The 26,958-nt window shown below is 47.2% G+C and overlaps 1 protein-coding gene across 7 annotated transcripts in view; it reads left to right on the forward strand.

The window, feature by feature from the left end:
* Positions 1-9,242, forward strand: part of PRPS1 (phosphoribosyl pyrophosphate synthetase 1) — a 102,645-nt gene extending 93,403 nt beyond the window's left edge. For all 7 annotated transcript variants that reach the window (XM_033945330.1, XM_033945329.1, XM_033945333.1 and 4 more), the window contains one exon: positions 7,872-9,242. In XM_033945330.1, the coding sequence (XP_033801221.1) occupies positions 7,872-7,964 (93 nt within the window). In that variant the 3' untranslated portion in view covers positions 7,965-9,242. The remainder of the gene's footprint in view (positions 1-7,871) is intronic.
* Positions 9,243-26,958: the final 17,716 nt, after the last annotated feature.

Here is a 26,958-nt window from a genome sequence, read left to right on the forward strand (position 1 = left end):
GGCCATAGACTAAAGTCCACCTGATATTGTCCTAGGTTCCAACTGCCAAAGGAAAGGCTCAGAAGATTGGAGACCAATTCTGGATCTCAAGTCTGTCAACACAGCACATATTCCCATCTTTCCGGCTCACAAGAGGTGCTTAAAGTTCTATGTTCTGGAAAGTACAGTTACTTACCATAACAGGTGTTATCCAGGGACAGCAGGCAGATATTCTCATATGTGGGTGACAATCTATGGAATCCCGGTACGGAGAGCTTTAAAAGTGCATCACCACTTTAAGAGCTCAAGAAAGTTTGACATGCCCGTACCATGCATGCACGAGTGCCTTTCTGCTCGACGCAAGCTCAGTTCTGTAAGCAAGCTAAGAAGCCAACCAGGGAAGGTGGGTGGGTTGTGTGAATATCTGCCTGCTGTCCCTGATAACACCTGTTACAGTAAGTAACTGCTTTATCCCAGGACAAGTAGGTAGCATATTCTCACATGTGGGACTCCCTAGCTTACTGGAATGGAGGGAGTGTTGGCCATTAAGAAAATAAATTTTACAATACTGTTTGGCTGAAGTGACTCTCCCGTCTGGAAAAAAAATTACAGATAAGTGAGATGTGAATATATAAACTGAGGACCTGGTAACATCTTTACATTTTTCATGAGTAGGAATTGAGCATAGGAAAGCAAGAGAAGCTGCCATAGCTCAGATCTTGTGGGCTGTGATGCAACTCCCAGTTGCATCCCAGCCTGAGCATAAGAGAAAAGGATAGAAACCACTAATCCTGTAGATAGTTCTCTTGAATTCAGGATGTCCCAACTTATTAGGATCAAAGGAGATGGAAAGTTTGAAGAGATGCTTTCTGTGGCTGAAATCTCTGTAAGTAGGAAGCCCAGGCTTGTTTGAAACGAGAGTATGAAGAGCTGTTTCTCCAAGATGGTAATGAAGCTTAGGAAGTACAGTAGATTGATTTAGATGACCTACCATAACTAGTTTTGGAAGGAACTTCGGACGGGTGCAAAGCAAAACTTTATTATGATGAAACACTGAATGCTGGATCCACCACCAGTGCTTTAAGTTCACTCGTTCTTCGAACAGAGGTAAGAGATATGAGAGAAAAAAAACCACTGTCCAAGTGAGGTATTTCAGATAAGCCAAGGACATTGATTCAAAAGAAGTCTTCATAAGTCTAGAGAGAACAACATTGAGATTCCAAACTACTGGAGGTGGCTTGACCTTTAAAAAGGTCTGTTGAATCTGGACAGAACAGGATGAGCAGTTCCATGTTTACCATCAGCATGAGGTGTGAAAAGCATTGACAGCCCTGAGATGAACTTGAATTGAAATGGTCTTGAGGCTTAAGTTGGATAAATGTAGAAGAAATCCAATACTATAGATATGAAGGTGTATACCAAGTGGAAAACCGCATCCATTTCTGCTGGTAACACTGCTGCCTAGACGGTTTTCATGACAGAATGAGAAGATAAATTCAGTCCATGTCAACCCGAGAGATACCAAACTGTCGGGTGTAAAGCTTGTAGATTGAGATGCAGAAGATATCTGTGGCTCTGCGTTAGAAGAAATTGAAGTTCTGAAGAGGCATTGGTTCTTTAATACTGAGCCTGAGGTAGAAGGGAGAACCAAAGATGCCTGAGCCACTGAGGGCCAACAGAATCACGGTGGCCAATTCCTGTTTGAGCTTGACAAGCGCCTCAAAGATGAGAGGGATTGGAGGAAATGCATAAGGAAACTTGTGTCCAATCCAGAAAAAACATATCAGGTTCCAGGTGTTGGGGGAGAATACCGCCTGGAGCAAAACTGAGACAACTTGTGAACGAGGAGGGACGCAAGCAGGTCTATCTGAGAAGTCCCCCCCCCCCCCCCAAAGAGAGAATATGTGGTGCAGAGTTGAGCGTCCACTCATGTGACTGGAGAGACCTGCTGAATCCGTCTGCAAGAGAATACTGCTGTACTCGAATGCATATTGCTTTCAAAAATATATTGAGCAATTATCTAGTTCTAAGTCTTATGGGCATGTTAACAAAGGAGAGAACCCATGCCTCCTTGCTTGTTTATATAAGACACTGCAACCTGAATGTCCGTGAGAATTAGGAGGACGTAGAGTCACCATGTACTGAAATATTTTAAGAGCATCGAAGATTGCTTTGAATTCCAAAAGATTTGGATAGAAGAAAACTGGTTCAATAGATTAGCAACTTTAGGTGTGAATACTGTCCAGATAAACCCCACAAACGTAAGAGTGCATATGTGTGGTCAGAACTTACTGATGTGGAGGTGTGTGGAACAAAAACCATCTGGAAAGCAAGAAAGAGCTCATCCAGCTCTGCAGAGATTGTCAAAGTGTAAAGAGTTGAGATAATGGGGCATGCAAGAGTCAATTAAGGAATCTGGAGTAGAAGTTTCTTAAACATGCACTGTGGAGGCGTTGTGACCCAGGAGTACCATCAGACATCTGGCCAAGATTGATGGGAGAAGAAAAGTCTGCTAGCAAAGCTGAATCAATACTGAGGGAGAAACAATTTAGAATAAAAAGGTGCATAGCAGAACTCTAATAAATTGCAGATTTTTAGAAGATTAAAATTGGGATTTGGTAGAAAAGATTTTGAATCCCCAGTACTGAAAGAAGAGAACTGTGAACTGAGTCACTGTGAGGACCCATTACAGGGTTGGGTTATTGAGCCAATTGTTCAGCTAGGGAAAACTGAGACCCTATCTGCAACTCTGGTGCTACTACAATCAGGCCTTGATCATGAGAGACCTCTTCTAACATCAGACCTCCAATATGAGAACCTCCTCCATCATGGGATCTCATTTTAATCTTGGATCAATTGATGAAGGCTCCATTTGAACCATTGGGATCTGCGTCTCTTTCCTCATGTGGAAACATCCTTTCTCACAACATTGACATCGGCTAGGAGAGTCGGTGAACTCCAAGCTCTTTGTCATTTATTATCCTTATCTTCAGTTCTTTCCTAACAGAGTACAGTTGAGAACTCATCCCAGATTTCTTCCCAAAGTAGTTACTGACTTTCATTTTAATCAGGCTATCACTTTGCCATCGTTTTTTCTGTCTCTGCACTCCTCTCCAGCAGAACAATTCCTGTATACTTTGGACTGCAGATGAGCCTTACTTTTTTTTTTTACCTCAAAGCAACGTCTCAGTTAAGCAAATCTAATCAACTGTTTGTTTCCTTCAACTCTGCTACTCAGGGTCAGTCTGTAACAAAGAGAATTATATCTACCTGGATTGCTCACTTCATCAAGTTCTGTTATGCTCAAGCTCACTCTCCTGGCTCTATTGGACCACATGCACTTAGAGCTAAAGCTTCCACTATAGCAAATGTGAGATCAGTTCCTCTTCAGGATACCTGTAAAACAGCCACTTGGTCTTCCAGACACACTTTTACAAAGCATTACTGTTTAGACCAGGGCTTATCACAAGATGTACGCTTTGGACAATCAGTTCTACGCAATTGTTTGCAATATAGGGACTGCCTCCACCCATTAAATACTTCAGCTTGGGATTTGCCTTCCAGTGGGGCTGCATATTCCGTGCTTGTCTCTGGAGAAAGCAAAGTTGCTTACCTGTAACAGGTGTTCTCCGTAGACAGCAGGGGAATGCAGTCACACCGTCCCTTCAACTCTTACATTATCTACTGCTAGGGACACAACTGTCGGGGCAGAAGGAGGGGCTCAGGGAGTAGGGTCCCCTTGCACATGCCCAGTAAGCTCAAAGCTTACCATTAGCTAAGGGAGAGTTCCGCCAGTCAGGCTCAGTCATTGGACTTCACCTTCAAGTATGGCTGCATTCCCCTGCTATCTACGGAGAACACCTGTTACAGGTAAGCAACTTTGCTTTATGGGCTTCGGCCAAGTCTATGGCTCTTGGAGTGGCTTCTTGCTATAACCTGTGGCTCCAGGATTGGTCGGCAGATAACGGCATCTAAGCCTAAGCTTAGTAAATTTCCTTTTTTGAGGCTCTTTACTGTTTGGTGAGGAGCTGGACAAGCTGATTTAGGACTTGACTGACTCATAAGGTGCCCCGTCTTCCAGAGGACTGTCCTTGCCTGCCTTTGCAGAGTGGTGTCGCTCAGGGCGTTTGCATGATTTACATTGATACAGCCCTGGTTGGGGGGGGGCGGCGGCTTTTTCTTCCAGGGGCCGTTTCTTTCAGTGCATGCAGTCCTTTTGGGGTGCCTGCCTTGGGGGGGGGGGTTGTTACTCCTCCGGAGGCCCCTCCGCCACCTGCCTGGTCCAGTGACTCCTTGTAGGCCCTTCCCCTGGTGCCGGTGGGAGCCCGGTTGCGGAGGTTTTACCAGGGGTGGCCCGAGATCGCAACAGATCAGTGGATTAGGAACGGTTATGCTCTGGAGTTTTCCCTACCCTTGCCAGATCGCTTCCTCTCTTCTTGTCGGGCAGCTTGGAAGAAGCGGGCTTTACGTTAAAATGCTGCAAAGGTTGCTCGACCTCAAAGCAGTGGTCCCTGTGCCCCCTCAGGAGTTTCACACCAGCAGATATTCCATTTACTTCGTGGGCCCCAAGAAAGAGGGGTCTTTTTGGCTCATTTTGGATCTGAAAGGTGTCAACAGGGCGCTCCAGGTTCCATCTTTTTGCATGGAGATCCTGAGATTTGTCATTCTGGTGGTCCAGCCTAGGGAGTTTCTGACTTCTCTCGATCTGATGGAGGCCTACCTGCATTTTCCGATTTGGGCCTCCCATCAGCGTTTTCTTTGCGGTTTATGGGGAAGCACTATTAGTTTTATGTGCATCCTTTTGGTCTGGCCATGGCTCCAAATGATGATGATGGTGGCAGCAGCCTTGCGCAAGAAGTGCATTCTGATTCATCCCTATCTAGACAACTGGTTAATTTGAGCAAAGTCCTTTCAGGAGAGCTCCCGGGTTACGACTTGGATTATGGAGTTCCTGCAGTCACTGGTATGGGTGGTCAATTTGTCCAAAAGCCGGTTGACTCCATCTCAGCGCCTGGAGTACCTTGGAGTTCTCTTTGACACCTGCCTGGGGGGAGTCTTCCTTCCAGAGACCCGAGTGTGCAAGTCAGTCGCAGATTCGCTTCCTGATGGATCATCTGTGTCCTTGGGCGCAGGATTTTCTACAGGTCTTGGGATTGATGGTAGCTTCCCTGGATGTGGTCAGGTGGGCTCGGGCTCATATGTGCCCATTCAGTTTGCTCTTCTTCGGCAGTAGTTGCCTCAGATGCACGATCTGAACTCTCCCATTCCTCTTCGGGGTTAGTTTTTTTGCAATTTCTGCTGGTGGCTACAGTCTTCCAATCTAGTGCAGGGAGTGAGTCTGGATCAGCCTCAGTGGACAGTGCTTATAACGGACACCAGTCTTCTCAGTTGGAGTTCAATGTCTCGGTCGCTCGGTTCAGGGCAGCTGGTTTCTGGAGGAGGCGTCCAGGGCGATCAGTGTTCTAGAGACCAGAGCCATCTGGCATTACTAGCGTTCCAGACGTTGCTGAAGGGCAGACCAGTTCGGGTTTTCTCAGATAGAAACATAGAAATTGACGGCAGAAAAGGGCCACAGCCCATCGAGTCTGCCCACACCAGTGACCCACCCCCTGATTCTTACTCTCCTAGAGATCCCACATGAATATCCCATTTCCTCTTGAAATCTAACACGCTGCTGGCCTCAATCACCCGCTGAGGCAGCTCGTTCCAATGATCGACCACCCTTTCGGTGAAGAAGTACTTCCTAGCATCACCCTGAAATTTCCCTCCCCTGATTTTCAGCGAGTGTCCTCTGGTTATGCCTTGGTGGTGGCTTATGTGAATCGTCGGGGGAACCAAGAGTCGTCTGGTGGCGCAGGAGGCTTTTCTGCTCATGGCTTGGGCAGATTCATCTTCTGGATATCTCTGCTTCTCATATAGTAGGAGTGGAGAATGTCTATGCAGACTTCCTCAGTAGTCACATGCTGGATCCTGGCGAGTGGTGTCTCGGACCCATGGCAGAGTTGATTGTGCAGGCTTGGGGCCAGCTGGTCATGGACCTGATGGCCACGATTATCAATGCCAAAGCGCCGAGGTTCTTCAGTCGGTGCAGAGATTTCCAGGCTGAGGGGCTGGATGCTCTGGTGCAGCCTTGGCCGACAGCAGGCTTTCTATATGTTTTTCCCCCATGGCTGATGATGGGCAGAGTCCTTTACATTGCTCAGCATATTGGCCACATGATCCTGGTGGTACCAGACTGGCCTAGGCACCCGTGGTATGCAGATCTGGTTCATCTTCTCATGGCCGATCCTCTTCCACGGCCCCTCTTACCCAACCTTCTGATACAAGGTCACATTCCAATGTTCGAGCCGGGTCCCTTTTGTCTTACGGCTTCCCTCTTGAAAGGGAACACCTAAGTAAGTTATTCAGATAAGGTGATCTCCACCCTCTTGAGTTCCCAGAGACTTTCCACCTCAAGGGCTTATGTGCGAGTTTGGCGTCTCTTTGAGGAGTGGTTTTCGCGTGTGGCATGGCTCCCTTTCGCACTTCTTTGTCTCACATCTTGGAGTTCTTGCAGGATGGTCTGGACAAGGGCCTTGCTTGATCCTCCCTCCTGGTTCAGCTTGCAACTTTGTCTACATTTTACAATTTGTTGTATGGTCGGCGTTTGGCCTCTTCTCTGGATGCGATTCATTTTTTTGAGGACAGCCAAAATTGCTCCATCTAGTCCCACCCATGATGGGTACTGCTTTGGTATGTCCTATCGGTTTCTGTGCTGGTCTGGAGGGACAATGAAGAGAAATTTAGGTTTTTACCTGCTAATTTTCTTTTTTAGTCCCCCAGACTGGCATAGACCCCACCCTGTCGTTTTTATTTGGAGTTTTGTGTAGAGTACTTTTTTTCCCCCCTGAGGTGTCTTTTTGTCTGGGTTGTTGGGGGAGATTAAAAGAACAGTGGCGTTTGGTTCGTCTGACGTAGCTGGCGAGCTGTGAGGATGTTTTTGAAGATTCTTATTCTAATCGATATCCAACAATATTTCTCTCTGTTCGTTGCTATTCTTCTGGGAGTGAAGTTGCTGTTATAGTTATTAATGTCTTAGTTCAGTCTGATGAATAGCCAAGCAGATTATACTTGGGACTGCACAGCCCACTTATTCTACAGCCAAAAGTTTGTGTCTGTCTCCATCTACTGGTCGAGGTGAGCTATAACCCATCAGTTTCTGTCCTGTTCTAGAGGGACTAAAAGAAAATTAGCATGTATGAACCTAACTTCTCCTTATTCCATTGTTCTCTTCCTCTTGGCATATGACCGTTGAAGCCCATAGGGGAAAATCACTATATGTATAGCTATATGATGCTAGGTTCCATATTAGGAGCTAACCACATATGGAGAGGCATAAAAAACTATTTGTCGTCCCTGTCGCACCAGTCTGAACAAGTGAGTTGTTTGTCCTTCTACCAGCAGATGGAGGTAGAGAACTGAGTTTTCCCAGTGATATCACTGGTACTCAGGAAATTTAACAATATTAGACTTCCTCTTTATTTTTTTCAATCATGTTAGGTCATTATTGGGGGGGGGGGGTTAAAGGTAACTTTATGCATGTATACCAGTAATACAAAGTAACTTTATAAGTGTGTGTGATGGACAAGATGTACTTAATAGGCTTATTTAGGGGGCAGAGTGTCTGGTGGTACAATTGTGTGCTTATATACATTTTTCACCTGCTACTGTAGGTGAGTACAGGATTTTTGCTAGTATTTTAGGTACAAACACCTATGTGCCTTCATAAAGACTGCAATTAGGTATCTTTACCTCAATCCTGTTTAAAATTGCTTTCTAAGGTGGTGTTCTGTTTTCCAGTATTATCAAATCTAGACAAAAAATCTTTAAGTTACTCTATTTTCTTCACACAGGTGATTGACATCTCTATGATCTTGGCAGAAGCTATCAGACGAACACACAATGGAGAATCTGTTTCCTATCTCTTCAGCCATGTACCCTTGTAATGATGGAGAAAGTTGCTGCTGTGTCCATATGGCCATTCTGAAACCAAAAATTCCTGTCCTATAAAAAGTTACTTGGAAGATCTATTTTTTTTTCCAGTGCAGCTCTTTCTAACTCGACCGTTCAGTGCAATTCTTTCTGTATTTCTCCTTTTATCTGGGGTGGGGAGGGAAAAATGTTTACAGTAGTGACTTATTTTTCCAGTGTTCCTCTGTAATTTATTCTTTTAGTATTAATCTAACATGTACAACTGCCACTTAAATGCCAATATAGAGGGTAGCACTGACAGCATTATGATCTGGCAGTGACCAGTGCTCTGCTTTGTGCAGTTACTGGGGTGGGAAGTCTAAGTCTTGGTTGCTGTTATCCAGCGCTAATGGGCTTAGAAATTCAAGATCTGTACACTGGAAGCCAGAAAGACTTGATAAAGATGCTAAACACTTGCTAGATGAGAGCTACTTGATTCCAGTCCTTGAGGTCCACAGGTAGGATATTTACAATGAATATGCATGAGATGCATACACTCATTATGGATATTCTGAAAACCTGGCCTACCTATGAACCAGAATTGAGTAGCCCTACATTAGATGAAACCCCTAGAAGTTGTATAATTGTGTATGTACTTAGCCATGATTTAGACCAGGAGCAGGGAGGCTTAGCTCCATAGGATTTATGCCAACATGTTTTGCAGCACATTTCCAGTACAAACTAGTTCAACTACTCTGACATCACCAGTAGCTTAATGTGGGTCTATTTTGTAAAATTAATAATTTGTTTTAGTTTATCTATCTCGTCCAGAGTAATGGGTGATTTTTCAAAAAAGCAATTTGGTTTACAGAAAACCTGTTTCCTCAGGCAATGAAATTTGAATAGCCCTGACAGTCTTCCCTTGCTGTCTGCCCAGCTGTCATAACCCTGCTCTGGCGAGAAAATTGCTTTTAGCTCCTGTCACTAGAGTTCTGTGCTTTTCATTTTTCATGAACTTGCATGATCTGTTTTTGTGTTTAGGCATAGTTCCTGTAAGCTCTAGCAATCCAATTATTTTTCTCTTGTGCTCTTTGTAGTTTCTTTATTGCTCTTGGCAGTGTCTACCACTCTAATCTTTGCTGTTAACATTTTCATATGTGCCTGGTTCTTACCATCCCCCTTTGCATATCTCTGTAAAGCGGCAGATGATCAACTCTGTTTTTTGAGACAACCACCTCTCTCCAGGTTTAAAAAAAAAAAGTTCATCTAGTCTGTTTTGCCCCATTTCACGGCTTAGATTTCTGTAAGAAATTGTCAACTACTCGTACAAATCATTCATGTGTTTGACTTGGAATAGGGTAGTGATTCTAGTCATCGTGCCTGACCATTTGAATGTTGTGTTCTTGGTGGTTAGTGCATTTTCAAAATGTGGGATTTGTTACAGTACATAATACACAAAATTACAGAGCCATCTGACTGGCTCTTGCTCTTCTATAAATTAATTGGTGATGCCAAAGGTACCTGTAGGTAAGCGAGATCTAATTTTGCTAGATTTTTTGCTCTTTATTGTACCAGTTAACAGTAGGAATGGTATGCTGAACTGTAGAGTTGACCGTACCTGCTCACAAGCATTCTGTAGATGTCAATCACAGTTTTTCAGCTTCTCCCTGGTCTCTACTGCCCTGTTCAGATGCTGAGTAGGCTCCCTTTTAGAAGACAGATGTTGTTTGGCAAGGGCCTAATGTACAAGATTGCTGGTTCAAAACTTTACCCAACAGCAGACCCCAAGCACCTAAAGGCCAGAGCTGGGGTCTTTGCGGCTCATGGTACTCCAGCAGAATTCCACAAGAGCCTCCACTCAGAGCCTTTTGAGGTTCCAGACAGATTTCCCGGATTCAGGAGGAACCAGAGTACAAGTGCCTGCTCTGCAGTGCCAGCCAAAAAGCCACAATAATGCTATATCTCCCATTCCTCTAAAGATTGGAGATTCGCTCTCAGATTTCCTAGAGGCTTGGAAGTGTATAACATCCAACTGCTTGGTCTTGGACATTATCAAAGAGGTTTTGAGAGAGTTTGCACACACTCTCTGATTTTGTGGATTTGTCAGCAGGCCAGCCAGAGAAAACAAACAGGATCAAAGCAACACTAAGCAGATTGCTAGATATCTAAGCCATAGAACTAGCTTCTCCAGGCGACTTGGGCAGATACTCCATACACTTTACCATGCCAAAAAAAGGCTCAAGAATAAAGACCCATTCTGATCTCGGGCATGTCAACATGGTCCTGAGAGTTCCTCGGTTTCACATGGAAACCATTTGCTCAGTCATCGTAGCAGTGCAGCCTGGAGAACTTGTGGCCGTCTTAAATTTGATGGAAACTTACCTTCACATTCCCATCTTCCCAGAACACAGGAAATTCTTCAGATTCTATGTACTGGAAAATCGCTGTTAATTATCAGCACTTCCCTTTGGGCTAGCAACAGCACCCTGAATATTCACCAAGGTGGTGGTGGTGGTGGCTGCTCATCTCCGCAGAGCAGGTTGGCAGGTACATGATTGACTTTTATATAGAGCACCATCCCTAAAGTTTATTGCAGCAGTTGTCAAGAAGCTGCAGAGTCTGGGATGGATTGTGAACTTCCAGAAGAGCCAACTAGTGTCGACAGTCCCTGAAATACCTAGGAGTCTTAGTCAACATGGTGGAAGGCCAAGCCTTTCTTCCAAAAGCATGCACAGATTACAGCCTTGTTGACCAAGCCAGAGACTACTGCATGACATTACCTGTAAGTCCTGGGATTCATGGCATCTACGATAGAGGTGGTGCCCTGGGTGAGGGTACACATGAGACCCCTTCAGGATACATTGCTGACTCGCTGGTTGCCTCAGACTTCCTGCAAGTTTCACTTCCCTGGACAGCAGTAGCCAAGCACATCATAAGTTGTTGGCTACATCCAGAGTCTTTGGCAAAGGGAAGATTCCTGGGTCACCCTAACAACAGATGCCAGCTTGTTCAACTGGGGGTTCATTGCAGCTGTCAACCTGATCCAAGGCCAATGAACTCCATCTCAGTGGAAGTGGTCTATCAACAGACTGGAACTTATAAGAATTGCTGCTTCTGGGTAAGACCAGTGGTCTATCGTGCCCAGCAGTCTGCTCCTGAGCAATTTGGATGCTGCTGCTCTGACTTCATCTTTGAAGGCAAGGCAGTCGTCTTCTTTGACAATGCCACAGCGGTGGCTTATGTCAGCATGCAGGGAGGCACTCCATGAGTGCTCTGCTCCAACAGGAGGCGAAAGCATTGCAGGCAATCTCGGTGGTACACATGGATGGAGTGGACAGTGTTCAAGTGGATTACCTCAGGCAAATATTAGATCATGGAGAGTGAACCATGTCTCTACAAGCATTCAAGGTCATTGTGTGCAGACGGGGGTCACACGGTCTCATGGCAACTGTGAAAAGCAGGCAGAACTGTTCGTCAGTTGAACATATGAGCCCAGAAGTGTAGGTCTGAACTATGGCCAGAGACTGGGCTGCTGTACCCCCTTGGCCCATGATAGGCAAGGTGATCCACAGCATAGCTCATCACACAGGACCAGTGGTTCTCGTATCACCAGATTAGCCCAGGTGCCCATGGTATGCAGATCTTGTATGCCTGCAACGTCTGATTCCATGTGCATCCAGACTTGCTTTCACAGGGACCAATTGCCCTAGAACAGTGGTTCCCAAACCCTGTCCTGGGGGACCCCCAGCCAGTCGGGTTTTAAGATATCCCTAATGAATATGCATGAGAGAGATTTGCATATAATGGAAGCGACAGGTATGCAAATCTCTCATGCATATTCATTAGGGATATCTTAAAACCCCGACTGGCTGGGGGTCCCCCAGGACAGGGTTTGGGAACCACTGCCCTAGAAGATCTGGGAAGCTATGGTTTCATGGCTCTTGAGCGTGCAGCACTTGTCCACAAAGGGTACTCAGAAGTAGTCATTGCTACTCTGCTTAAAGCCAAAAAGTAGTCAACAGTTTCAGCATATGCTAAGGCATGGGAAATGGTTTGGTGCTGGTACAGCAAAGAAAAGTTAGAACTTGGCAGAGCCCTTATCTTGTTCGTACTGGTGTTCCTGCAGGAGGGCCTTGACAAGTGTCCCTTAGTGTTCAAATAGAAAGACTCTGCTTCTGGGGCAGAGAAGAGAGCTTCATTAGCAGCCTATCCAGACATAGTCTGGTTCATGAAGGGTGCACTGAGATTATAGCCTCCGATTCGAGCACCATTTCCATCCTGGAATCTTAATGTGGTTTTACAGGGACTTAAAGCCCCATATGAACCCTTATAGAAAGCTTCCATCATGGATCTGACAGTTAAAACACTCTTGGTGATGACTACTTTAGCCAGGAGAGTTTCAGAATTGCAGGCCCTATCATGCTTCTCTGGATCATGGAAGCAGGAGTGATTTTGCATACAATTCCCTCCTATTTACTGAAGGTCATTTTGATGTTCCATTTCAACCACAAAAGTTAGACTGCTAGAATTTTTCCCCACAGGGTCCACGAAAAAGGACAAGGCCTAAAATGTTTTGGACATCAGAAGAGTGCTCTTAAGTTATCTGAAGGTAACCAATGAGTTTTGTGTCTTGGATCATCTTTTCTTGTTAACCAATCAAGCGAGGCAGGCCTGCCTCCATGGCTACCATATCTAGATAGATTTGTAGAGCTATATCCTCTGCCTACATCAGTTGCAGCAAACAACTGCCCGTCTCCTTGAAGGTGCATGCAACAAGAGAAGTGGTCGCTGGTTGGGCAATTCCATCCAAAGATTTTGTAGATAGCAATCTGTTCCTCCCTTCTTTCACCAAACTTTGCAAGGTGGATGTAACAGCACAAGAGGATGCCACTTGTGGGGCTTAAGTATTACGAGCAGGCTCCTCTCTACCCAAGAGTTTGAGGACTGCTTAGGTATATTCCTATGATTCAGCATACCATTCTTATTGCACTAAAAGAAATTAGATTTTTAACCTTCATAATTTTTTTCCAGTGGATAGGAATGGTATGCCAAACCCTCCACCCAGCAATTATCTGATGCACCTGCTTTCTGACTCGAGCTTAATGCTCAGCTTCACAGTTCAGATTTCCTGTCAGTCAGACTGTGATATTATGAAGTCTGTATATATACATAAAAGGGAGGAATGTTTGAGCTTCATAAATGTTCAGGCTCATTAATGTTTTTCCTTGTACAGTGATACCTTGGTTTACGAGCATAATTCATTGCAGAAGCATGCTCGTAATCCAAAGTACTCATATATCAAAGCAACTTTCCCCATAGGCCATAATGGCAACACTGACAATTTGTTCCAGAACCCAAAAGGTGGCGAGGGGTGGCCCAGGGGTGTGTACCTGTAGGGTGCCAGGTCTCTAAGAAACGCCTCCTCCGTCAGCCAGCTGCTGAAGAACCCCTGAACCCACACAGTGCCGCTTCAGAGGGATTTATCTTCTGTCCACCGGTCAGCCTTCCATGCCAGGTGCCTTCTGCAAGTTGGAGAGCCTATGAGCTCACGCATCCAAATGCCGTCCCACCTGCATGTTGCATATGATCACACACAACGTCGATGATTGACGTGCGTGATCATATGCAACGTGCAGGTGGGACAGCACTTGGCTGCGTAGGCTCAGATAGAGGCTCTCCAACATGAGGAAGGCACCTGGTGTGGAAGGCTGGCTGGCGGTCAGAAGAGGCGCTTCCTGCAGCTGTAAGTGCTTGTTTATCGGGGCAGTGTTCGGGTTGCGATACAAAAGTTTGCTGAGTGTTTTGCTCATCTTGCAAAACACTCAAAACGCGTTACTCGCAAACCAAGGTTCCACTGTATTACTATTCTGCTCAGATATATGTAAAACAATAACTGAACGATCAGACACTTCCCCATACTTCTCCTGACTTCCTATAGGGCTGTTGCCAGCTTTGGTATGAACTGAAAAGGGCAGCAGAGACTGGGGAGAAGGAGGAGGAGCTGAATCTGTGATTGACATCTGCAGAATGCTTGCGAGCAAACATAGAAAGCCCTATGGTTCAGCATACCATTCCTATCTACTGGAAAAGATATTATGAAGGTAAGAGCCTAATCTTCCTTTTTTTTTTTTTTTGGGGGGGGGGAATTATTGGGAGGGAATAGAAAATGAGGGATCTTTTGGAATGGTACATATGCTTGCAGCAGGAGCATCAAGGTGTAATTTCCAGTAGTTTTGTCTATCTCACTGGTATTTTCATTTGTCTTGATTTTGTGCTGTGCCTCTCCCCTCACCCACCTGTAATCCTGAATGTTGTAATACTGTTTTAACTAATATACAGAATGTCTACAAGTTCTATTAAAATGCATACAAGCTTTCTTTTTTATATATATATTTATAACTGGCTGGCTGTTTGTCGATGATAGTGTTTTTGCTAGCAGTTTGGTTCATTTCTAACCTGGAACCTAGTGAATGTTCCTTTTTTCCTTCTATTTTAGCTTTTTTGTAAAGTCAAATGCCCAGCAGGGAAGATGGCACTCGAGTCTCACTCTTCTAGCACCTGCTTACAGCTGGAAGTATAGGCAATGAGCCATTCTGCTTTCTACTTTCCCTTTTCAGCGTTTTTGTTTTGAATCGGAGAATGTATTTGATAGCACTAGTACATCTTTTATTGTTCAGCTACTGCTGTTCAGGCATCTATTCTGAAAAGCCAATTACAATTGCAGTACTCCATGAACATTTTAATTTAGTTGATAGTTTAAGAAAAATCCCAATAGGAAACACTTCCTCCCCCCCCCCCCTATACTGGGCCTTTAACATGAAATTTTCTCATTTGACTACTGCTCTGGTTTGTTGCCTAAAGCAGTGTTTCCCAACCCTGTTCTGGTGGAACCACCAGCCAGTCGGATTTTTTTGATAACCCTAATGAATATGCATGAGAGAGACTTACATATAATGTAGGTGACAGGCATGCAAATCAACACCATGCATATTCATTAGGGCTATCCTGAAAACCTGACTGGCTGGTGGTCCTCCAGGACAGGGTTGGGAACCACTGGCCTAAAGGATCTACAGTTGGACATTCAGGCTTCTAATGAAGAGTATGAAAATACAGTAGTACCTTGGATTACGAGTATAATCCGTTCCAGGAGCATGCTCGTAATCCAAAATGCTCGTTTATCAAAGCGAGTTTCCCCATAGGAAATAATGGAAACTCGCTTTGATGCGTTTCTCCCCCCCACCCCACCCCGAGAACTGGCATTGCGCCCCTCGAAGGCCCCCCCTGCGATCCGGCACCCCCCCCCGACACGATACGACATCTCCCCCCCCCCCCCCTTGCCGCTTCTTACCCTCATCTGGGCACTCTTGAAGATCGGCCTCCTCGTCTGCTGGGCCTTGAGCATCTGAGCATGCTCAAGGCCTGCGAGTTCACGTTCAGAACGTGAACTCGCAGGCCTTGAGCATGCTCAGATGCTCAAGGCCCAGCAGACGAGGAGGCCGATCTTCAAGAGTGCCCAGATGAGGGTAAAAAGCGGCAGCGGGGGGGATGCCCAATTGTGGCAGGGAGGGTGCCCAATCGTGGCGGGGGAGTCGGATCGTGGCGGGGGGGTGCCAGTTCGAGGCAGGGGGGGGGGGTGCTCGTAAATCGAGCCATGCTCGGTTTCCGAGGCACCGATTTTGCAAATGTTTTGCTTGTCTTGCAAAACACTCGCAAACTGGTGCACTCGTAAACCGAGGTACCACTGTATAACTTAACAAGCCTCTTCCTTCTACTCATGTTAAAAACCCAGGGCCTGTTTAATTGTATACTTTATTTGTAAAAGGTTTAAATTTAATGTTAATATGTAATATTAAATAGGGCTGCAGATTTTTTTTTTCTTTCTGGAGTTACATTGTAACAGTTTACTATACATGAACACTTTCTTGGATATCTCAGTAGCAGCTGCACAGAAATTATGGAAGCAGAAAGGTTTTCTTTAATTCAGTTCAGAAATATATGAACAAAACAAAAAAACCCACACTACCCTTCTCATGAAGTGTTTAGTCTGTCTGCAACTTTTCTCCTCCCAGCATGGAGGACTTGCTGCAGCAGCTTCCATGGTGGCAGCAGGTCCTTGCCATCCAATGACGAAAGGCAGTGGGCTAGCAGGCAGCTCTCACTAATCGGTGGCTACTGGCAAAAACAGTCATGGTGGACCAGAGAAAGTTGATGCTGAGGCAGTCGTGGCTCCCCACTCGCAACACATCGTCCCTCTTCTGCTGAGATGGCATTACCCACATTCAAACAGCTCCTCCAAGGATTCCATCGCTCAAACCATTGTGGCAAAATGCAGCAGCCCATCATCACCACAACTTTGCTCTTCTAGTGAGTTGCAGAACTTATGAGCTGCTCTAGAGCAGTGTTTTTCAACCTTTTTACACCAATGGACCAGCAGAAATAAAAGAATTATTCTGTGGACTGGCATCAGGCCGTAGACCGGCAGTTGAACACTGGGCTAAGTTGTGGGTCAGACCCCGCCCACATAATAGTACTAATTGTAACACTATTTTTCACAGATACACAATATAATCACACATAATGGTTAACCACAACATTAAACTACACAAAGCACACTGACAGCCGATGTAAATTCTCAAAATTGACATAATTCAATCACTAAATTAAAAAATAAAATCATTCCCTCTACGTTTGTCTCCCTCCATGGTACGCCTTACCTTCTGGCCTGCTCCCGCTTGGCCATTTTATGCCGCCCCCGGTGTTATCTTCAGGCCAGCTCCCTCTTCCTCATTGATGCAGTGCACACAGCTGCGGGCAGCGGCTCCTTGCACGTCCCGTGCCTCATCTGGAAGCCTTCCCTCTGACGTTGCAACGTCAGAGAGAAGGTTTCCAGTTCAGGTGCAGGATGCGCATAGGAGCCACTGCCCGTGGCTTTGTGCAGTGAATCAGTGAGGAAGAGGGAGCTGGCTCGAAGCTAACGCCGCAGCAATCGCACTGTGGACCAGCGGTTGAACACTGTTTTGGGCCTGATGCACGTGGTAGCCCTGTGGACCGGTGGTTGAAGAACATTGCTCTAGAGCAAAGACAACTTGTATGACATGGAAGTTGTGCTGTTGGTGGGGGAAAGTTTCAAGGTGGGCCAAGGAAGGAATGGTAGGAAATAGGTGCTTAGCTGTGGATGGGGGAGATGAAAGGGTTATAGTGGGGAAGGAGGCAGCAAGGTGCTGAGGAAGTTGGGGGGGGGGGGGGGGTGTTGATTGTTTTTGTGTTTTTTTTTTACTACAGGGGAAGAAACCAGATGATGGAATGGAGGAGAGGAAGAGTTTACCTGTGTGTACACATGCTTATCAGAGGACAATTAGGCAACATATTTTCACAATGATGACATCCATGGAGCCCAGTATGGATACAAAAAAATATATACTGTCACTTTAAATCTTTAAGACCGTTCATACTGCAAACGTACTGGTGCCTTCCCACCCAAAGCTGGCTCATGGGACTTTCAGTTTTCGGTGGAGCTAAGCAGCTATTCTTTAAAGTCTCCAAGCATATCAGACTTCAGATATTTTTGTGCCTTCCTGCTCATCTATTTTCTTTTGTCATTTTTTCCCTTTTTATACCCTTTAAATTTGCATAAGTAAAAAGATTTTGCATTTGTTAACATTTTTTAATTTTTTGGCCTTTGGGCTCTTTTCAACTTATTTTTAGGCCAATATACCAGAGGGGGAGGGTGGGATGAAAAACTATGGGGAGAAAGGAAGAATTGTTAGACATGGGATGGAGGAAATGAAGGGAAAGATGCTGCATATGGTAGAGGGGAGGGAGACATGCATGGAGAACAGAGAAATGTTGGATAAGGTGGAGGGCAGGGAGGGAGAAAAATGCTGCACATGATAATGGAATGGAGAGATGTTGCATGGATGAGAATAGAGGTTTGACTCCACATCAGGGAGAGAGATGGTAAGACTGGGGTAAAGTAATGTTGGATTATGGCAGTGGAAGGGAAGGTGCAGAGATGGAAGATGTATGGTGAGAATGGAGAAAGAAAATGTCAAATGGGCAAGAGACTCTGGTGAGCAAGTTAACAGAAGACAAACAGAAACCAGCTTTGGACCAACATGATTTGAATGATAAAATGACCAGCCAACAAAAGGTATAAAAATAATTTTTTTTTAATTTTCAGATTTTACAAAAAGTGCATCACAACATACATGTCATAACCATAAGAATTAAGCACTTATAAACATTCAGAAACAGTTTATCAATACCCAAAAAATACCTTCCTCCCCTCCCAACCACCCCAGTAAAGATAAAAAATCAGAGAATCATTTAAACATATATCCTTCACCCCTCCCCCCCCCCCCCCCCCCGGATGTGCAGTTAATATATCAACAATTAAAACTATAACAATTCTACAAAAGACATCAATGGACCCCATACTAATTTGAAAATTTTTGTGTTCATTTCTTCATATTTATACACTAAGGGGCTCGTAAAAAAAAAAAGTCTAAAAAGTGGCCTAAATGGGTACTTGGACGATCAAAAAGCCTGATCGTCCAAGTACCCATAAGCAAAGCTGGATTTAGACGTATCTAAAACCAGCTTAGGCCTTTCCCCTGCCTCTAAACGCACAGAGAGAAAAGAGGTGTTTTTGGAGGAGGGGAAAGGGTGGGAGGTGGGCCGACCTAGGCATGTAGCAGGTATAACCAAAACTTTAGGCAGGTTGCCTAGTCGGCACTTATACGTTTTGACTTAGACCAGGTCAAAACAGGTATAACTGCCGAAAAGGAGCCGCTGAGCTGATCGTAGCTGCTGCGATCAGCTCAGCAGCCCCAGCAATCTGCCTACCCCCTACAGGAGAGGTAGGGAACTCTGGTCCTCGAGAGCCGTATTTGTCAGGTTTTCAGGATTTCCCCAATGAATATGCATTGAAAGCAGTGCATGCAAAGAAATCTCATGCATATTCATTGGGGAAATCCTGAAAACCTGACAAATACGGCTCTCGAGGACCAGAGTTCCCTACCCTTCTCTACAGCAATGATCGCGGCAGGAGAGATGGCTCATCTCCCCTGCCATGATCCACCCTTACCCCCCCCTCTTCTCCCTCCCCCAGACAATGATCACGGAAGGAGGGAGGCCAAGCCTTCCTGCCCTGTGGCACCCCCGACCTCCATGACACTCAGGGCAGGAGGGAGCCCAAGCCCTCTTGCCCCGCGGCACCCCCGACAGGATCGAGCAGGAGGGAGCCCAAGCCTTCCTGCCCTCGATGCAAGGGCCCCCCGCCAACCCATGACCCCCCCTCCCCGTACCTTCAATGATGTTGGTCGGACTGACGGGTGCCAAGCCTCTATGTCCAACAGGCCAGCCATCCATTGAATGGCTGGCCTTAGGACCTGATTGGCCCAGGCAGCTCAAATCCCGCCCACAGGTGGGGCCTGAGATGCCTGGGCCAACCGAAATAGGCCCAGTAGGCTTAGACCCCTCCTGTGGGCGGGGCCTTAGGCACATGGGCCCAACCCGGCCTAATGGGCCTATTCCGGTTGGCCCAGGTGTCTCATGCCCCACCTGTGGGCGGGATTTGAGCCGCCTAGGCCAATAAGGTCTTAAGGCCAGACATTCAACGGATGGCTGGCCTGTTGGACGGACGGGTTTGACACCCATCCGTCTGACCAACATTATTGAAGGGGTGGGGGGAGTTTGGGGGGGCCTTGCGTCGAGGGCAGGAGGGCTTGGGCTCCCTCCTGCCCGATCCTGTCGGGGAGTTCAGGGGTGCCCGGGACAGGAGGGCTTGGACTTCCTCCTGCCCCGATCCTGTCAGAGAGTTTGGAGGTGCTCCCTCTTGCCCCGATGTCATCGGGGGGTGGGGGTGGATTCTGTAACCGGTGGTGTTTTTGACAGACACCAGTTATCCCAGGATAAGCAGGCAGCATATTCTTAACGTATGGGTGACGTCACCGACGAAGCCCCGGTACGGACCTTTTTAACTAGAAAATTCTAGTTGGCCGCACCACGCATGCGCGAGTGCCTTCCCGCCCGACGGAGGAGTGCGTGGTCCCCAGTTTCTTCGTTTCCGCGGAGCGAAGAAGTCGCATGTTTTTCAACGGCCGTTGAAATCATTAGTTTGCCTTCCCGCTCGCGTATTTTTTCCGAATTTCTTCCTTTTTTCCCTTTGGATTACTTTATTTTTCCTTAAAAAAAAAAAACCGTCGAGTTTTTTCTTTATTTTTTCGAGCCGGCCCCAGCGGGGCCTGTTGTCACCATACAGGCCTCCGGCTTTGATTTTGCGGAGGCCATGTTTCCCTTCATGCCCCCTCAACCGGGTTTTAAGAAGTGCCAGCGGTGTGCACGCCCGATCTCTCTCACAGACCCGCACAATTGGTGCCTCCAGTGCCTGCGTCCAGAGCATCGGGCTGACACCTGCACCCACTGTACTACGCTTAAAAAGCGCACTTTGAAAAATAGGCAGATCCAGCAAAATATTTTGTTTGGTACCGGATCTGCCATGGAACCTGTCGCGACGTCGACGGCACCCCAAAAGTCGGCACCGACGACGTCGACACCACCGGACCCTTCCTCGGGTCGTTGGGCCCAGGTAAGTCGGCTAAGAAGCCTTCCACTTCCCTCGAGCGCCCTCCTGCCACGGTTGCGACACCGGCCATTCCGGCGCCGCACCGGCCCCGCAAACGCTCCGCTCCGATCTCGGTGAGTGCCTCCTCATCGGCCTCCTCATCGCCGGAGCGTAGAGCGGCACCTATGGTACCGAAGAAGAAAAAAGCGGTACCGGTGCCTCCCCTGGATGACCGCATCGCAGCCATACTCCAAACACAGTTACAGGAGCAGCTGCAACAACAACTCCAACAACTGTTGCCGGCGTTGCTGGCACCGCACCTTCCGGTACAGGACCGGTCCGAGCCTCGCACTGTCCCATCGTTGTCGACCCCCCTCGGTACCGACTAATACCTCCATGCCGGTGCTCTTGGCCGAAACACCTACGGTGCATACCCGTGCTACTGCCGACCATGTCCGGTCCCAGGAACGACATCGGTCTTCCTCACCCGGTACCGCTTCGGTGCGCTCAGGCAAATCTCTCTCAAAGACCCGCCATGCCGAGCCCTCCACACTGATGTCCAAACGTACGCACCCCGACGTTAGGGACCCAGACTTGTGGGAAGACTCCCCCCACGGTACCGAAGAGGATGCTTCGTCAACCGACGAAGAACCCTCCATGACCGACACCGCCTCCAAACCAGAGCAATCCTCTTTCTCTAAATTCCTTAGGGAAATGTCAGCAGCTCTTTCCATCCCCTTAGAGTCAGACTCTAAGAAGTCTCAGGCTTTCCTCAATGCCCTAGACTTTGAGCAACCTCCCAAGGAATTTCTAAAGTTGCCCGTCCACGACATCTTACGGGAAACTTTATAAGAACTGGGAGACTCCCCTCACTGTTCCCGGAGCCCTCGTAAATTGGATAGCTTGTACCGGGTTATCCCAATCCCAGGGTTTGACAAACCTCAATTGCCCCACGAGTCCCTCCTGGTGGAATCTACTTTGAAAAAATCTCAGGGTTCCAGTGTATATGCCTCCACCCCTCCTGGCAGAGAGGGAAAAACCATGATTAAATTTGGTAAGCGCCTTTTCCAAAATTCCATGCTAGCCAATAGAGCCAACAACTACACCTTCCACTTCTCCTTCTACATGAAGCATCTGGTGCAACAGCTCTCCTCCTTACAGAAATATCTTCCTGAACGTAAGGTCCCTCTGTTCCAGCAACAAATTTCCAGCCTCCTCCAACTCAGGAAATTTATGGTTCGCTCCATCTACGACTCATTTGAGCTGACCTCTCGCGCCTCTGCCATGGCGGTGGCCATGCGCCGTTTGGCATGGCTGAGAGTCTCTGACCTAGACATTAACCACCAGGACCGCCTGGCTAACGCACCTTGTCTGGGTGATGAACTCTTCGGAGAGTCCCTGGACTCAACAACCCAGAAACTCTCAGCACATGAAACTAGGTGGGACACTCTGATCAAACCTAAAAAGAAAACTCCACCTGCTCGTCCCTACAGACAACAGTCTTCTTACCAGCGTAGGTTCTCGGCCAGACCTCTCAATCCGCCTCAACAACAGTCTCGCCGTCCTCGCCACCAACATCAGACTCAGGTTCGCCCACAGACTCAACCTGCCAAACCTCCTCCTTCATCTAAGCCGTCTCAACCCTTTTGACTCTTTTCTCCAGAGCATAGCTATTCTCCCACCATCGCTGCCTCTCCCTCAACCTATCGGAGGACGTCTTCAGCTTTTCCTCAGCTGTTGGGAGGTCATCACTTCGGACCAGTGGGTCCTCAACATCATTCGCTACGGCTACTCTCTCAACTTCCAGACTCATCCACCAGACCATCCTCCCGTAGAGTCTGCTTCTCACTCCTCCCAAATCCCCCTCCTCCTGAGGGAGGTCCAATCCCTCCTTCTCCTCAATGCCATCGAAGAGGTACCTCCGGATCAAAGGGGTCAGGGATTCTACTCCTGCTACTTCCTGGTCCCCAAAAAAACAGGAGACCTTCATCCCATCCTCGATCTCAGGGACCTCAACAAGTGTCTAGTCAAAGAGAAGTTCAGAATGCTCTCCCTAGCCACGCTTTACCCTCTTCTCTCCCACCACGACTGGCTATGCTCCGTAGACCTCAAGGAGGCCTACACTCACATTCCAATCCATCCGACTTCACGTCGCTACCTACGGTTCCAGATACAGCACCATCACTATTAGTACAAAGTGCTACCCTTTGGCCTCGCATCATCGCCCAGAGTGTTCACCAAGTGCCTTATTGTGGTGGCAGCCTTCCTCAGGTCTCACGACCTTCAGGTGTTTCCCTACTTGGACGATTGGCTGGTGAAAGCACCTACGTCTCTGCTTGTACTTCAAGCCACTCATCACACCATCTCGTTCCTCCATCTCTTGGGTTTCGAGATCAACTACCCCAAGTCGCATCTGCTTCCCACACAGCGACTTCAGTTCATTGGAGCAGTTCTCGACACCACTCTAATGAGGGCATTTCTCCCCTCCGACCGCCATCGAACTCTGCTCCACCTCTGCCGTCAGGTGCTCCTTCATCACTCCATTCCAGCTCGGCAGATGATGATCCTCCTGGGCCACATGGCCTCGACGGTCCATGTACTTCCTCTGGCGCGACTCCACCTCAGGACACCTCAGTGGACTCTAGCCAACCAATGGTCACAGACCACGGATCCTCTTTCTCATCCCATCTCTGTGACATCGTCTCTTCGGCAATCTCTTCAATGGTGGTTGAACTCCTCCAATCTTTCCAGGGGTCTACTCTTTCATCTACCCTCTCACTCCATAATCATAACCACAGATGCCTCCCCCTATGCATGGGGCGCTCACCTGGGAGATCTTCGCACCCAGGGACTCTGGACCCCTCAGGAGCGTCAACATCACATCAACTTCCTTGAACTCAGGGCCATGTTCTATGCTCTCAAGGCCTTCCAGCACTTTCTCTACCCTCAGGCTCTTCTCCTGTGCACAGACAACCAAGTCGCCATGTACTACATAAACAAGCAAGGCGGCACCGGATCTCCCCTCCTCTGTCAGGAGGCCATCCGCATCTGGACCTGGGCCACGGTCCACAGTCTCTTCCTCAAGGCTGTCTATATCCAGGGCGAACAGAACTCCCTGGCCGACAATCTCAGCCGCATCCTTCAACCTCACGAGTGGACCCTGGATCCTCCCACACTCCACTCCATCTTTGCTCTCTGGGGCACTCCTCAGGTGGACCTCTTTGCAGCTCCTCACAACCATCAGCTGCCCCAGTTCTGTTCCAGACTCTTCTCTCCTCATCGTCTGGCCCCGGATGCATTCCTGCTCGACTGGACAGATCGGTTCCTCTATGCCTTTCCTCCCCTACCTCTGATGTTGCGGACTCTCTTCAAACTCCGCAGGGACAGAGCCACCATGATCCTCATCGCCCCTCGGTGGCCTCGCCAACACTGGTTCTCCCTCCTGCTTCAGCTCAACTCCAGGAGCCCATTCCTCTTCCTGTGTTTCCTACTCTACTTACACAGCAGCATCAGTCTCTACTACATCCCAATCTGTCCTCGCTCCACCTGACAGCTTGGTTTCTCTCGGGCTGACCTCTCCAGAGAATCTGTCTCAGCCCGTCCGTTGTATTTTGGATGCTTCCAGGAAACCGGCCACCCTCCAATGTTACCATCAGAAGTGGACCCGGTTCTCCTCTTGGTGTCTCCTTCATCATCACAATCCCACCTCACTGGCGGTGGAAACTGTACTGGACTATTTGCTCTCTCTCTCTCCGACGCTGGCCTCAAGTCGACCTCAATCAGAGTCCACCTCAGTGCCATCACTGCGTTTCATGAGCCTATCCTCGGAAAACCTCTTACGGCTCATCCCCTGGTTTCCCGGTTCATGAGAGGCCTCTTCAATGTCAAACCACCTCTGAAGCCTCCTCCAGTTGTCTGGGACCTGAATGTGGTTGTCTCAGCCCTCATGAAACCTCCATTTGAGCCTCTTGCCACAACTTCACTCAAATTTTTTACGTGAAAGGTACTTTTCCTCATTGCCATCACCTCTGCCAGGAGGGTTAGTGAGCTGCATGCACTGGTTGCCGACCCACCTTTCACTGTTTTTCACCATGACAAGGTGGTTCTGCGTACCGTACCCATCCTAAATTTCTGCCTAAGGTGGTCTCGGACTTCCACCTCAACCAGTCCATTATATTGCCTGTTTTCTTCCCTAAGCCCCATTCCCATCCTGGGGAACAGGCGTTACACTCGCTGGATTGTAAGCGTGCCCTTGCATACTACCTGGATCGTACCAGGGCTCACCGCTCGTCTCCTCAGCTCTTTCTGACCTTCGATCCTAACCGTCTAGGTCGTCCTGTCTCTAAACGGACGCTTTCCAACTGGCTTGCCTGCATTGCGTTCTGTTATGCTCGGGCCGGTCTCTCACTGGAAGGTGCTGTCACAGCCCACAGAGTCAGAGCTATGGCTGCTTCTGTGGCTTTCCTCCACTCCACACCTATCGAGGAAATCTGCAAGGCTGCCACTTGGTCCTCAGTTCACACGTTCACTACTCACTACTGTCTGGATGCCTTCTCCAGACGGGATGGACTCTTCGGCCAATATGTGTTACAAAATTTATTTTCCTAATGGCCAACCATCCCTCCTCCCTCTCTGTTAGCTTGGAGGTCACCCATACGTTAAGAATATGCTGCCTGCTTGTCCTGGGATAAAGCACAGTTACTTACCGTAACAGGTGCTATCCAGGGACAGCAGGCAGATATTCTTACGTCTCACCCTCCTCCCCGGGTTGGCTTCTTAGCTAGCTTATCTTAACTGGGGACCACGCACTCCTCCGTCAGGTGGGAAGGCACTCGCGCATGCGCGGTGCGACCAACTAGAACTTTCTAGTTAAAAAGGTCCGTACCGTGGCTCCGTCGGTGACGTCACCCATACGTTAAGAATATCTGCCTGCTGTCCCTGGATAACACCTGTTACGGTAAGTAACTGCTTTACAGAATCCAGCTTTTAGGCGAAGGACTGGCTCCTCCTTTGCCTAAAAGCACTTGCTTTGGATGTTTGGGGCTTAGGCTTTTTTTAGGTTGATTATATGGTATAAGTTTAGAGGTAGTGGTGGTCTGGGCGTTTAAACAGCTGAACGTAGAGGCAGGCCATTATCCAAAAAAACCTTTTGGACGTTTTTTGTTTGTTTGTTTTGATAATGGACATTTTCCCTGCTTCTACTTTCAACGTTTAAGACCTTAGGCCAAAAGGGGATTTAGATGTTTTTTTTTTATTATGCCCCTCCACACATAGATTTGCCCACCAGAATGTAAAATTAAGATGGTCCCAATTTTTCCAGTTGCGGGTAATCAACTGTATAGCTGTACCTGTCATAATTAAGAAGAGTCGTCCTTTATATTTCTCTAACGGGGGCTTAATATGCAACACAGTTCCACATATCACTACCTCATAGGTCAAGGGATCGCAGACTCCAAAATATTAATCGACTTCCAAAAACTCAGTATCATAGGACAATAAAACAGTAAAAGACCAATGGTCCTATATCTAGATGACAGTGCCAGCATCTAGACCTAGAATTATCCAACTTATTCAATCTAACCGGGGGTCAAAAAAGTACGATGTAATTAAAAAAAAACAAAAAACAAGTTAGTCTCATAGATGCTGACGCTGTACATCTCATCCTCCAAGACCAAATACGTGACCATCGAGAATTTTATTTTCTGTTGTGATTACAATATGTCAGATTTTGAAATATGTATCCTGCCAGAGCTGGTGTTAAGATAGCGAGCGTGAACTAGGACCTAAAAGAGGAAAAGTCTCTCTTGTTTTGTTTATACCAAAGCACCAGCGTAGGGTTGGTGAGGGCAAAAGGGGGGTGGGTGAAGAGGCTACAAAAATAAACCCGCCAGGCTGTTTGAAAAAAAAAAATGCCCGATTGGGCAGGAAAAGTGAATCGAATTGAAAATTCAATAGGCCAAATAAAAAAAAAATTCCCTGAATCAGGTAGCATTAGTTTCCAGAGGTGCCTGTATATAGTAGTGCTGCTCCAGGAAAAAAAATTTCAATTCAATTCAGCCTACTGAATTGGTTTTTCGATTTGATTTTCCTGCCCAATTGGGTGTGTTTTTCAAACATCCTGGTGGGTTTATTTTATAGCCTTTTCACCCCCCTATGCATTCTCCTAACCACACTGGCGTTGTGGTGTAAACAAAATAAACAAACGAGACTTCCTCTCTCTCTTAAATCCTAGCTCACATTTGCGGTCTAACACCAGTTCTGGCAGGATACATGTTTTAAATCTGACATATTGTACTCACAAAAGGGAAAATAAAATTCGTTTTTCTACCTTTTGTTGTCTGGTCATTCAAATCTTGTTTGTCCCAGGCTCTGGTTGTCTTCTGATAACTTGCTTGCCAGGGTCTCCTTCTTTCTTCTTTCTCCGTTCTAACCATCTATCTGCTATCTCTGTCTCCCCTTCCGTT

This window comes from Geotrypetes seraphini, chromosome 5, assembly GCF_902459505.1.
Source record: "Geotrypetes seraphini chromosome 5, aGeoSer1.1, whole genome shotgun sequence".
Classification (NCBI taxonomy): Eukaryota; Metazoa; Chordata; class Amphibia; order Gymnophiona; family Dermophiidae; genus Geotrypetes; species Geotrypetes seraphini.